The sequence below is a fragment of the Lepidochelys olivacea genome (assembly GCF_965140295.1).
Source record: "Lepidochelys olivacea isolate rLepOli2 genome assembly, chromosome: 15".
Classification (NCBI taxonomy): Eukaryota; Metazoa; Chordata; order Testudines; family Cheloniidae; genus Lepidochelys; species Lepidochelys olivacea.
Window position 1 is genome coordinate 31498560 of NC_140425.1, and position 13686 is coordinate 31512245.

At 46.7% G+C, this 13686-nt stretch overlaps 1 protein-coding gene across 1 annotated transcript; it reads right to left on the bottom strand.

Annotated features, from left to right (window-relative positions):
* Positions 1 to 7718: 7718 nt before the first annotated feature.
* On the bottom strand, positions 7719 to 13686 carry MMAB (metabolism of cobalamin associated B). The gene is made up of 9 exons (XM_084648850.1): positions 13445 to 13686; positions 12311 to 12372; positions 11445 to 11538; positions 10649 to 10706; positions 9961 to 10033; positions 9611 to 9708; positions 9167 to 9231; positions 8305 to 8364; positions 7719 to 7952 (listed from the first exon to the last, which is right to left on the bottom strand). Exons 1-9 carry the CDS (start codon positions 13669 to 13671, stop codon positions 7865 to 7867), a joined length of 825 nt encoding a protein of 274 aa, XP_084504976.1. The 5' UTR covers positions 13672 to 13686; the 3' UTR covers positions 7719 to 7864.

The window sequence follows — 13686 nt, forward strand, 5'->3', positions numbered from 1 at the left end:
ACTGCCTAATTCCTCTTGCCTGGCTCTGAACAGCCTCGTTCTGAGAGAGAGAACAGCTGTGCCTCCTTTTGTACCATACGTTTAACTATACTAGGTTTCAGAGGAGCAGCCGTGTTTAGTCTGTATGGGACTTGTGGCACCTCAGAGACGAACACATTTATTTGAGCTTTCGTGAGCTACAGCTCATGAAAGCTTCTGCTCAGATAAATGTGTTCGTCTCTGAGGTGCCACAAGTCCTCCTGTTCTTTTAACTGTACAAGTAATTTTTGGCCCACTAGGTGGCAGTGTATGAAAGCTACATAGCTTTTCATTTACGGACCTTACCAAGAGTCAGCAAGAGCTGTTCTAAGGCTCCTTTTCCCTTGCTCTTCACTGCCATGGTATGATACAGCACAAACCCCTTGGCTATTGCTAACTGCACTGCAGTCAGTCCTAAGCACTAAGCTAACCTGGCACACGGGAACACTTGTTCCATTTCGGGGGTGAGGCAGGGCAGAAATTGGAAAGAGGGCTGAGTCTGTGTGCAGATGGTATTGTTTTGACGTTATGGCATATGGCACAGTAAGAAGTTGCAAAAAGGACACCCACAGCAGATGCTCCAATGGTGTCAAAGGCAGAGAGCTGGCAAGAAACAGCCATGCCTTGAGCAAAACTATCGCTTGCCTGTCATTGCTGCGCAGGCCAGAGATCTGCAGGCCTGCGAGCACCAGCACCAACCCATGCTGCGTTTCATGCCTCATCGGCCACAATAACATGTGTTGATTGTGTGCCTTATTTGACTAACTTACCTTTGACTCTGCTCTGGCCCTCGTCACTCCAATAGCTGGGCACTTCACAAACTATTGATCCCCATGTAACAGGGAAACTGAGGCGCAGAGTTGAAGTGACTTGCCTAAGGTTACACAGTGAGTCTCTGGCAGTGCCAGGAACTGAACTGATCCCAGTGCCCCTGACTCCAACTCCGCAGCTGCTGTGTACAACCATCCTTCCTCTCTTTAAAAAATCCCCAACCGCTTTATAAACTCATGACCCTCCGCTGAAACAGCAGCTGGCTAAGTGGCCCAGCAGCACTTCAGCACAGGTTAGTACAGGCAGTGAGGAATACTGTAAGTAATTGAAACATCCAGAGGGACAGTGGTCAATGGAATGGATATCCACCGTGGCTACTGGCCAAGACAGTGGGGTTAATGCCTGGACTGTTACAAATCAGACCATTGGATTTTTAATGACCACAAGCGGTAAAGAACAGCCTCCACTGCGCCTGGCCGTTCAGACAAATTCGGACGGGAAACCAGGCTGGCTAACCATGGGCACAGCTTCTCGAGGGCTGTGGTGGAGTTTCCATCACTGGATATTTGTAAATGAAGATTGGATGTTTTTCCTAGATGGTCCGCTCTAGTTCAACCCCAGCTGCTGGACTTCAAGCAGGAATCCACGCAGGGAGGCCATAGGACTTCCCTGAATTACGCAGGAAGTTGGACTCGATCACAGTGGTCCCTTCTGGCCTTAAAAATCTATGGACAGACCTTTTTGTAAAATGTTCCCTGTCACTCAAAAGGGTGGAAGCCACATATCCCTGTTCTAGCACCCAAACACATCCCAGATGAAATGGGCACCTCCTCCATTGCTGTACAAGTGTGTGTGTGTTGCCGGGGGGAGGGGTGCGGTGACTAAAAGACCCTGGGATGTGGCCTCCATGGATCTACTCCTGTGAGTCCCACCCTTTTTGCGGGGGGGGGGGCGGGGAGCAGGGGGGCTTGGACTTTGGGCAGTGTTCAGGGGGCCCCCATGTGCTGTGACTACCTTTTCCTCTCTCTTGTTTTTCTTCTCCATTCTTCCCCTCTCCCCCCCCCCCATTTTTGCTTCCTGTTCCCTTCCTGTTGTTCCCCCCACTCCCTAGTAGGCTACATGCTGCTTGGCATTGGGGCATCAACTGTTGGCTCAGGGATGTGCTCTCAGAGCTGAGCTTTGCTGGGGAAGCGGATGCACGAGACGTGGCCCAGCAACCTACTCCCTGCGCTGGTAGCCCTGGGTGCGAGAGTTGCTGCCATGACTGATTTCCAGCTAGCATGGGTCAAAAAGCACAATTTCCATGCTGTGAAATTCCAACACTTTGTAACGTTATCTCGTCCCACACTGGGACACAAAACCCGAACTTTGAAATTTCCCACAAAACTAAATTTCAGCAGAAGTTGAGTTTTGGAAATATCGAAAGGACTTTGTTGGAGTGCTGCGTTTTAATGTTTTGACTTTTATCTGTATATTATCTGCCTTATAAAATCAAAACACCACAGTGCTTGGACCGAGTCTAAGGGAAATGTTTCAATGGTATTTTGTTGACAAAAGGGACAAGCTGTACATTTGCCATGAAATATTTCCATTTTATGGAATCAGCATATTGTTCAGTTGGAAAATTTTCAGCCAGCTGTAGTTCCAGTTGCCCCATTAGGGCGTTCCTGCCATGGGGGCAGGGAGGGAAGGCAAGCTGCAAAGAGCTATCCAGATTAACATCTGTGCAGTGGGGAGTGAAGGTGGATCCAGGGTGATGCAGCTTTCCCCTCCCCATACACTGCTAGTCTCTTCTGTCCGGAGCCTCCCATGGACTAGTCTGATGCTCCCGCTTAGCCCATAGATCAGAAATCCCCATGCCATTTTCCTTAGCCTAATTTTTCAGGATTCTGGTGGGTCTCATGGGACAGACTTACTCTGCTGTGTTTGTATTTTCCTTGCTGCGTATAGTGCTCAGCCTGTTGTACTGAATGACAGCCAAACGTGCACTCAGAATATGAAGTTGGTTAGGAGGTATTTAAAGTTAAGGTGGCTCTGTAGTATCCAGCCTACAGCTTGGTTATTCTGCCCTATGTGGCCCCATCCTGTGTCTCTCAGCTTCCTCATTGCTCTTCGTGGCCAGCTCCTTGCTGCATTGAAGCCTAGCCATGTAATCCCCTGCAACTTAATTTTAGGTTTGCTCACTTTGTCCAGGAATGTAATTATGACTTTTGAATTACATTAGCAGCTTGCATGGAGTAATTAATTAGTCAGATTTATAAGGCGCTTGGTTCATAATGATACATGGCCCTGCTTGGGTAAGTGGCACCTCAAATTGGCTGTAAAAATCTTATTTCTAAGGTCAAGTTTTTACTGCAGGGGATTTATAAAGCTATGAGCCTTTGCTCCTATGAGCTATTTGTACTTAGGTTAGCTCAGCTACCGTTGAATGTCTGCGCACATTCAGCTATTGCCTACAGCAGCTGCCAGATGCCCGTTACGGACGGACACAAGGTGTTTGGGCTTTGAGCTAATTTTGCATGAATGATTTGGTCTGGGTCATCACCTCAAATCAATGAGGTCCAGGAAGAGAGGTCGGAACACTTTGGTTTCCTTCCTGGTTGACTGGGCTAGTGCAGGAGAAGCCAAGCAGCAAAGGATGTCAGCTCTTCCTTCTGTTCATCACTACAATTATTCCCTCCAGCAGAGAACCTTTACAACAGCTGCCTAAGCTAAAATCCCCAACTGCTCCTGCTCTGTTCTAGGCATTTCATGGCTTCCTGCTCCCAAGGTAGAGGAACAAAATCTCCAAACAGGGTGGTGTGTCCTTTGTCTGAACAATAAAACACTGCATAGGTGGGTGGCCTGAGCCCTTGCTCACTGGCCCCAGTGCTAATCCTGCAACTCTAGCTGCTGCTCCGGGAGCTATGCTAAGCCAGGCCATGCGAGGTGCTATGCACGTAGGTGGATCTTCCCACCAGGTTGCTGCCAACCTGCGGGTGCTGCTGGTAGTGCGTGTTCCTTTGCTGGAAGCAGGTTGGGGTGAAGGTGCATTTGTTTTACTTTCATTTGGCTGAGTGGGGTGTTGCCCCCTATGGCAAGACTACCCAGGCTTTGGAGCACCGTTGGTGCGAGGCACCCCAAGACTCATGTGCCGGGAGCAGGGACGTACACGGGATCCCAGCAGCAAAGAATGATTCCAGGTAAGTAACTCACTCCGCTTGTCCAGAACACACCCTGTTAAGGTGAGACTTGAGAGGCTTGTTTTGGATGCAAGTGGGGCTCAGATCTCTGGTAGCACACTTCTCTTTCTGCTCTGCACCTCTCAGAGGGAAGTGACTTGGATAAACTTACGTATGACTTGGCAAAATGAATGTTTTGTGTTGTTTCTGCAAGAGCAGCAGTCGGCTTTGCTGCTTACACCTTGTGGAGGTAATAGGAGCAGTTGAGTTATAGTTAAACTTATTTAATTTTACAGCTCCTACAGTGTTAACAGATGTACAAGCGTCTGATCCAATCATGCAGCCAGAGATTTTGGGGGCAAGCCTTCCAGTTTTGTCAGTATGGCAGCGCAAAGAAGCCATAAATTTTACAAACAAGAATAAACGATCCTTAGCAACATATGTCTATGCTGACAGTTCCAAGGTAATCATAAATAAAGAAACCCTGCTCGGCAACAGTGTATTTGGGCTCTGCAGACAGTCAGTGTGGGCCAAGCATCTGCTATCCTCCCCCTTAATCCTATCACATTAATGAGGTGTAGGAATGAGCCTGCCTCCCATCTGTGTATGGGCTGGGTGGGGACAGAGGGCTTTGAAAACAATCTTGACCTAAATCAGGGTGCAGTGGCTTTAAAACCCTTCCATTTCCTTTTTAATGAGCTAAATCCATTCCCCACAGAACTGGTCCTTGGTAAGCCTCCATTCTTTTAGTGTAAGCTCCTCCCTGACTTCTTAGCAGATGCCAATTCACCCAAGCTGGAGGTTGTCCCTGCCTGAGATAAGTGCAAAGACCCTCCTAGCAGCTCACACTTCTGGGAGAACAGGAGGACTTGTGGCACCTTAGAGACTAACACATTTATTTGAGCATAAGCTTGAGCTGTAGCTCACGAAAGCTCATGCTCAAATAAATTGGTTAGTCTCTAAGGTGCCACAAGTCCTCCTTTTCTTTTTGCGAATACAGACTAACACGGCTGCTACTCTGACTTCTGGGAGAGTTAATGCTCTCAGCTCACCCCTACTGATAACATGCATGGCAGAGTGGGTCCAGCCCTGTAGAGGGGGTAGGGCAGGGGGAGCACTTTGCCTGGCTAAATCCATTCAGAGGGCTTGATCAAAAGCCCATCAATCCTTCCATTGCTTTCAGTGGGTACTGGATCAGGTCCTTGGGCTGTTGGATCTTTTAGATAAATAGTAGTGGCTTCCAGCAAAATATTTTTTTGTAATAATCTACTTCAGCCATGGGGCACTGACCAGAGCCCTTAATCAGCCAAATGCCTTTGGGGTGAGGGTGGGAATAATACACCTTGCCAGGTGTGCTACAAGGGACTAACTGTGGCCTTCACCCAGCTGCTGTCCCCTAAACAAAGATTTGGAAGCTAGTGTGGCTCTCAGCTGCTCCTTCCCCAAGGAGTCGGACTTGTGCATTCAGCACTAAATTCAGGTCTAGGCTAATCAGGGGCACTTATATTTAAATAACAGAGCTTGGCCCAGACAGCAAGCTCCCTCTGCTCCACCTATATAAAAACAACTTAGGCAGAATATGTTAAGAGGGGAAAACAAGTAGAAGTTATTTGACTTGGCGCTAATACACGTAATCTGCACCTCTTGTTAAACTGTAAAAGCTATATTCATTTCTCTCTGCAATCAAAATGCGAGCTTTGGTCCAGAGATGCCAGAGAAAGACTCTTCCCCTAGCTGGGGGGCGGGGGGAGGAATGCCATAAATCCATCCTGGAGCTGATTTATATGGCATTCATGAAGAATTTATTATTCAAAGAATTTTATTCAATTAAACTTGAAAAGCCTCTGGATTCTTAAAGGTTCAACAGTGATAACTGAGACAGAGCTCTCATAAAACTCAATGGCCTGCCCAAAGCCGGCATTGAGAAAATGCCTGATGTGACATTGCAGCTGAACGCACGGGCTCAGGCAGGAGCGTTTGTCATCAGGATGTGTTGCAGGCTAAGGTTTAGAAAATTACACTGTGAAAAATGTGCATTAACAATAGCTATGAAATAGCAGTTAAAGAAAAAGTTGAACGACGCAGCACTACATTAGTTGATGGGTATTCTTCATCTTAACCCTGCTCTGATTAAAAAGTTAGCACAAACGCAAGACAGGGTTTTTTATAGATCGTTTAAGATTGTTTCCAATTAAATACTGAACTGTAAAAGTGGCCTGACATAAGGACAAATCCCCTCCCACAGAGCTGGAGCAATTATAACTCTTCAATTCCTTGAGCTATTTGTATAGCACAATCATCCTACAGAGATTAGATGTTTTCTTTACAGATCTAGATTTTTGAATTCTTTTGTTTGTTAACTTGGTATCAACCTTGGATGTTTGCGCCTTTCAAGAAATGCTCTTCCAAATCATATCCATGCAGTAGAAGGATTGTAATTGCATGTATAAACCTTAATGGACACCTGGACACCTTAATGGACAGTTTCATAAAACATGTTTACCAAGGGGTTTACCCATTAGTTAGCTGTACTGTGCTGTTCTCCTAGTCTTCAAGGCGTCAGGCCAGCTGGAAAAGCTTTCTGACAGCTATTCTGAGAACCTTGCATTTCAGTTAGCCGACTTCTTTAGTTCACCTGAAGATGCTTCAGGCTTTTCTATCAGGGGCTTAGGTGATTCCTTTTCTCATTTCATTTTTAAACATTTCACCAAACTCAGGTAAAGGGGAAATTATGCTACAGTTTTTGAGTGTTTCCAGGTAAAGGAATGGTCAGTTAAAAATGCCACAGCAGACTAGGATATGTCTTTCAGATGAGAGGTAAAATAAATGTATATTTAAATACCCTCAGCAGGCTCCTTGTCCAAGGAACGACTGCCTTCATGTGTAAGCACTGTGCATTCTTTAGTTCACCCTGCCAAAGCTTTTAGGCCTCTGTCCTGAAAATACTTAGTATGTGCTTAACTTTACTAGTGTGAACAGCCCCACTGCAATCAGTGGGGCTGCTCATGGTAGTAAGTTAAATATGTGCACATATGTTTGTGAGAATGGGGCCTTAGTTGGGAATAAGCTGTCTGTTTTTGGATGTCATCCTGCCATCTTCAGTAAGTTAAGACTCAGACTGACTACAAAGCTAGTCTTGCCTACATTTGAACGGCAGGACTTGGCCCTTAGTTCTGTTTAATCCCTTTTCCTTGCCCAAAGCCATTCATGGCTGTGGAGGTACTGGAGTTGTCAGAAGCAAGGGATTCGTCACAGATGCATTAGGGCTGGCAAAGAGTGCCAGACAGTTCTTAGCACTTTCCTGTAAATCTACAAAGTGCTTCCTCCAGCTCCAGCCAGAACTGATGGATTGAAGGCAACTTAAAAGGGAAAAGTAGGCAGGGGTTGGTAGTAAAGTGAGACAGTTTAAAGCCCTTTGGTGTAAGTAAATCACATTTATTTTTCAGAGCTTCTGGACTGGGCTCCTGAATCTGTGCACGCTTCCTGTTTCTGTTAAGTACTCTAAACCTTTACAAGCAGATAAATGCTTTTTCTCTCTTCCTTTTATCAGAGAGCTTTCAATCACACCTGCCACTGCTCTGAGCATTACACTGTGTTTGTAAAGATGGTATAGTTTTTCTGAAGCTTTTGAAGCCTATGAGCTCACACCCCAGCCTGAGTCAAACACAATGTGAAGCAGTTTCGAAAACAATTCAGAATCTGACGCCTTGATCTGGAAGCTAGCTCAAAGATGGTGAGTTTTACAGAATGGCTGCATGTTTTCTACAGTGTTATAAACAAGTTCTTGAATGATTTTATTGGGGGGAATTGGTGGCAATTCACATTTTGAATTCTCCTCTCCGTCTTGCCTGCAGAATGAAAACTTGGCTGGATTTAGCTTTTCATGATCTAGAAAGTATAGTCTCATCTCCAATTTATGTTTCACTTTTTGTATATATTTTCTCTTTCTTCCCTTCCTTCATTGCAGCATAACGTGCCAAAATGAAGAGAAAATCACTAAGTCTGGAAAGCAAGGAGAGAAAGTAGTTAAGAAATGTGTGTTTATCATCAGATATGCTTGTATCTAGTGCTACATACATCTATTAAAAAAAAGAGCGTACTGAATTACAGCACTGGGAGCTGCAGGTAAAACAAAGCAACAGGAGACCGAGAAAACAGAAATGATCCCCAAAATGGCATTCAAATGATTGTTCCCACAGGAGCCCAGTTAAAACGTAGACAAGTTAAAATCTTAACCTGAAGTGAGAGCTTCTCTGGGGTACCCCTGCTGTTCTCCCCTTGAATATTAAAGGAAACCACAATGTACAGTCTCTGAAGCCTTTATGGCAATTAACAATGACAGAATCTGTTTTACCTGTTCAAGTATTTGGCCACATTTGCATCTGCCTCTCCTGCTTGTACTAAAGGAACAACGCTAAAAAGGAGAGTGAATAACAATTTCATGTTATGTTTAATCTATTATTCTGAATACACAGCTTAATAATAGATGGGTCTTTGAGGTTTGGAGATGCTCAAAACCTTGAGTGGTCACAGTACAGCCTCAGTATTAATTTCCAGTTTAATCCCTTCTGTACTGGAATTATAGTCTAAAAATTAACTCTGACCATAAAATCCAGGGATTGCTACATGCTTTAACCAATCAATGAAAAACAGTGCTTCAGCACAGATTTTGCTTCTGTATAGAATGTAGAAGAGAGAGAGAACCTGTTATGTGAACAAGCATCAGTATCGATGATAGCAGTTTGTAAGAATAATTATTATCCGTGACTATACACCGCTAAACTCATTATTCCCCTACAGTACTGGACTCACTCTTTTGGCTTTCTACAGCTCTTACGTTGATATGCATGTTTTACACTAATTGCTTTTTAACAAGAGGCCATAAGATTTTTTTTTTTTTTTTTTGCAGCCGAGATCATGTTGTTCAGTTATAAAAGTCTGTATATGCTATCTTACAGAATAAATTGCCTGTTGCTCCCACAGGATCCAGTACAGCTGACTCCAAAGGCTGAAGCCAGCTTTTTTGCTGTGATAGCATCAAAAAAGCTACAGGAGAGCTCTTTAATTAAACAAATCTTTATCTCAAGTTTTGCTGCAATTCTAACAGCATTTGCCTTAAGATCAATCGCATCAGATACAGTTTTAAATGGCTCGGAAGCTGCAGCAACTACCAGGGCTCAGAAGGCCTTTTCCCTCAGCCTTATTCTTATACTTACCACCTCTCTGCTCTTCGGCAGACCGCTCTGGAGAAATGAAGAGCAGAACTACTTTTACCTCCAGACTGAAACAACATTAAAAACGCATAAGTGCCTTGTATCAGAAGCCACATACAGCCACCCAGCCGCACAGAACTTAAACATACGACATTGTACACAAAATAAAGCCCTACTGGACACTTACAGAAGCTACAATGTACATCTGAATGGGACATTTCTGCTGGACATTTAAATTCAGTTGCAGATGGAGACAGAGGAGGGTTAGCTCAATCTCTTCCAGCCCTACAGCCTTCCTGTATTTGTACAAACACTAGAAGAGAACAGCATGTGGTGGACCGACCTCAAGAACTACCCAATGTTTAATATCAAGGTTTCTGATTAAGTCTTCAATCAAATACCTAGCAAAGAGTTTCAGTTCAGTAAAAAGTATGAGCCAATACCTACAGGCAAAATGAAAGCAGTGAGAGGTGGAAGTTGGTCTGAGTATTTATCAATCCACTGCTCCAGCTCCAGCACTGGCTTTTCACTAAATGATGTTCGTTCTACAGGGGGAAAGAGGAAACAAATAAATCCATCCACAAAATGGATCTTGCATTTTACATTTGTCATACTAAGGACTCATTAGAGACGTGTAAAAAATTTACACTCGTGTCCCACAGCTTCCCTCTTCTACAGCAAACGCTCACAGAAGTGCACAAGTAGTATCGCTAAATAAACAACTTGACCTACAACGAGGGCATTTTTTTAAAGATACAGAGCTATTATCTCTGTAGGGAAAATGATTTGAGGATTACTTAAGTGAGCCTCCCTGGCCGAGGAGAGAGGAGTTGCAATGTTGGAACCAACGTCCTGCAGCATACACTGGACCTAAGGACGGTAATAGGTAGAGAAAAATGAAAGTATGCATTACAATCAAAGCATAGACAATGAAATTACACTCGCAGAGATGACATTTGACACTCCAATAAGACATTCTAGAGGCAGTGTGGTACGGATCCTCAGAGCCTTTAATCAGGTGACATTGACCACTTCTGCAGTGTGATGCTAATTAGTAAATGCCAAATGTACCCTCCACATGAGCTGTTTTCCACTGTGATACACAGTTCTTTTGATCTCAGGCAGCTTGGCTTAGTATTTATGTTCTCTTGGTTTCAATTTGAGAATGCATAACAACAAGGCTTAATCTGTGCCCAAGATGGTGCATAATAATGAAGATGAACCATCTCAATCTCACACACACACGTTCAACTGGTTTCCTTTTCAGTACAGATAGAAAGAAGCATCTTGTTTCTTCACGTAACCAAGAGATTTTCAAGTCTGCCTAAAGGATTTATGCAAAATTCCCACTGAATGCAATGGGACCTACAAGCCTAAATCTCCTAGGTGGCTTTAAAATTTTAAACCAAGAGTTTAAGAACTCAGCATTCTAATAATACAGATTTAATGGTCATGTTAGACATAGAGCATGTAGTTACTACTCACTTTGTGAAGTTGTTCGACAAATGTGTGGCCACTTTCCTGGCTTAATTCACTAGCAACCCTAGATTAAGATGAAGCAGAGAGTTAGCTCTAGAACAGAGGAGACTTGTTTGGCACATATAGCATGTATTTATGGCTCATTGTACGCTCAATATTACATGCACAGGTTCACAAGGAGCATTGCTTTGCAACATGGAACAAAGTAGGACTCTCAACACCAAAAAAGAAAACACCAATTCAGAAGCATATCTGCATGACCATCTGCTGCTTTCTGAATTTTGTCCATATAAATCAGAGGTACAAATGAAGTACGTTTCTTCCTATACTCAGGAACTGCAGAGTGTGGACACAGCTGATCCACTAGCAAGTTTTTATTGATCAAGAAGCAAATTCTCTTAAACAAAGAGAGAGATGAGACTGAATGAATATTATGGTTGGGCACACTTTTTTTTGCCAATGTAGCTCTCCAGTGAATTTGACTCAGGATGTATTTACAACTTCTCCCACAGGCTGACAATATATCCACCTTCTCCCTTTAAAAAGAAAACAACCCCAAGAACACCAAGAATAAAGAGTGTACATACTCCCATCAGAACAGACTTCTCAAGCTTTGCTGCATCTTTACATCACTGGATGGGCTTGTAGGCCTTGTTCTATGTCTGTAGTGTTCATGACTGTCAGGTATCAGCTTATCAAGGTAAGTAAAGACGACAAACTTTTTGGCACTGTGTCTTCAGATAAGAGCTTTAGCAATACCCCAGTAAACAAAAGTCAAAGATAGAATTCACAGTTTTGTTACCCAATAGCAGAACTCAATTCATCTGTTGTTCCCAAAGCTTCAAAGACCTGATCATCTTTAGATCGCCTCTCCCCAGTGTATGTGCTGGAAAACCCTTTAAAAACAATCAATAGCAACAAGAGGAAAAGGGATTGGAACAGACAAAGCTGCAAATTTTACAATATGAAAACTCACTGCAGTCTGTGCTAGGTTGACACCCAGGTAGCAGCAGCCTTCGATTTATAAGACCCTAAATCTCCAGGGCCTCTACCACTGAACAGGTGTCAGCTGATTGCTTCTGTGACACAACCAGTGATGGACCCCCACCGAATATGAGTTTCTTCCTGTCTGGTGATGGTGTCACAGACCAACAAAGCAATGTGCCAAAGACTTTTTCCAACTAACCCATGGGCCTGTGTCTTACTTTAATTAAGACACCATAACCTCCCCTGGCTCCCCTTGCAAATGTAGGAACAGCCCAGCACGCACAGGACAGTCAAAGGTTCACTGAAGGTGTAGAGTCACAATTTTTTTTTAAACACAAATTGTGCTGGGCACTAAGAGGGCACATGGAAGAGGAAAACAACCATTTAAATTCTGTAGGGACTACAGACAGTCCAAGAAGCTCTCCCTGTGGTGATTGCTAGAAAGTCATCTGACAATTCTAAATAAATAGCATGTCAGAGCACCCGGGGGCTTATCTGCTGTATTAGACAAGCATTCATTACAACCTGACATGAATTAAATGGGCTAGTACATTAAAATGAATTCAGAACTATGTTTTGGGAATATAAAATGCTATGTAATGGCCTTTGTTGTTTGTTATATTTTTACCCCGCTATGATGATATTGTGGCTTCTAGGTTTTAAGTGCAGCCCAGACCCTACCTTTGTCTCCTGTTTTTGTGTAAATCTTTGGAACGCGGGTTGTCTTGGGTTTGATTTCCAGGCTAGACACAAAATGGAACCGTTATGAGTTTAGCAGAAATGACTTTTTAACAGGCAGTGGTTGGCAAGCGGACAACTCTATTTATAGAGAGGGACCGGCACCCCTGTATCTGCTGGTAAGGCCAGGCTCTCCAAGCACTGCCCCGGTTACTGCCCCCATCTCCCCCTTTCCTCGTAGCAGAGAGCACGGGAAGACAACTGGGGCCCAAGGGCGAGTTCTGCTTTGGACCGCTAGCGGGGACACCCCGGTTCACGCTGCCATGGGCCGCTTCAGGGCAGGGGGATCCTAAGAAGTGTCGTGTTTTTCTTTCATATGAACTATTGTGTCAGACACAGGAGCGACCTCAGAGCTGGGGCGTCGGGGGGGGGAAGCAGCCTGGGCACGGTGCGGGTGGGAGAAGCTCAGCGCAGCCCCAGGGGGCGGCCCAGGCCCTGCGGGGAGGGGGGGGGAAAGCTTGGCGCAGCCCCAGGGGCGGCCCAGGGCTGAGGGGCGGGAGAAGCTCGGCGCTGCCCCAGGGGGCGGCCCAGGCCCTGCGGGGAGGGGGGGGAAAGCTCGGCCCAGGCCCTGCGGGGAGGGGGGGGAAGCTCGGCGCAGCCCCAGGGGAGGGGGGGGGAAGCTGAGGGGCGGGGGGAATGGGGGGGGAGAAGCTCGGCGCTGCCCCAGGGGGCGGCCCAGGCCCTGGGGCGGGGGGGGGAAAGCTCGGCCCAGGCCCAGGGGGCGGCCCAGGGCTGAGGGGCCGGGGGAATGGGGGGGGGGGGAGAAGCTCGGCGCTGCCCCAGGGGGCGGCCCAGGCCCTGCGGGGAGGGGGGGGAAAGCTCGGCGCAGCCCCAGGGGGCGGCCCAGAGCTGAGGGACGGGGGGAATGGGGGGGGGGGAGAAGCTCGGCGCTGCCCCAGGGGGCGGCCCAGGCCCTGCGGGGAGGGGGGGGAAAGCTCGGCGCAGCCCCAGGGGGCGGCCCAGAGCTGAGGGACGGGGGGAATGGGGGGGGGAGAAGCTCGGCGCTGCCCCACCCGGAGCGGGGAGGGTGCGAGCCGGGGCCTCTCTCCGGCTCCCCCAGCGCCCCGCCCCGCTCACCTGGCCGGCTCGCCCTGCTGACGGTGGCCCCGGGCCCGCGGCCAGGCCCGGAGCGGCCTGCACAGCGCCAGCCGGCGGCAGCCCCGGCCCAGCGCCGCCGCCGCCATGGGGCTGCCGCGACCCCGCCTCGGCCTCCGTGCCCTGAGCTCTGACCCCTCTCGGCCGCCGTGGCCGCGCCAGGCGCCGTCACCCGACTCGCGCACCACCCGACCCGGCCCGCTCCCCATTGGTCCGACAGGAAT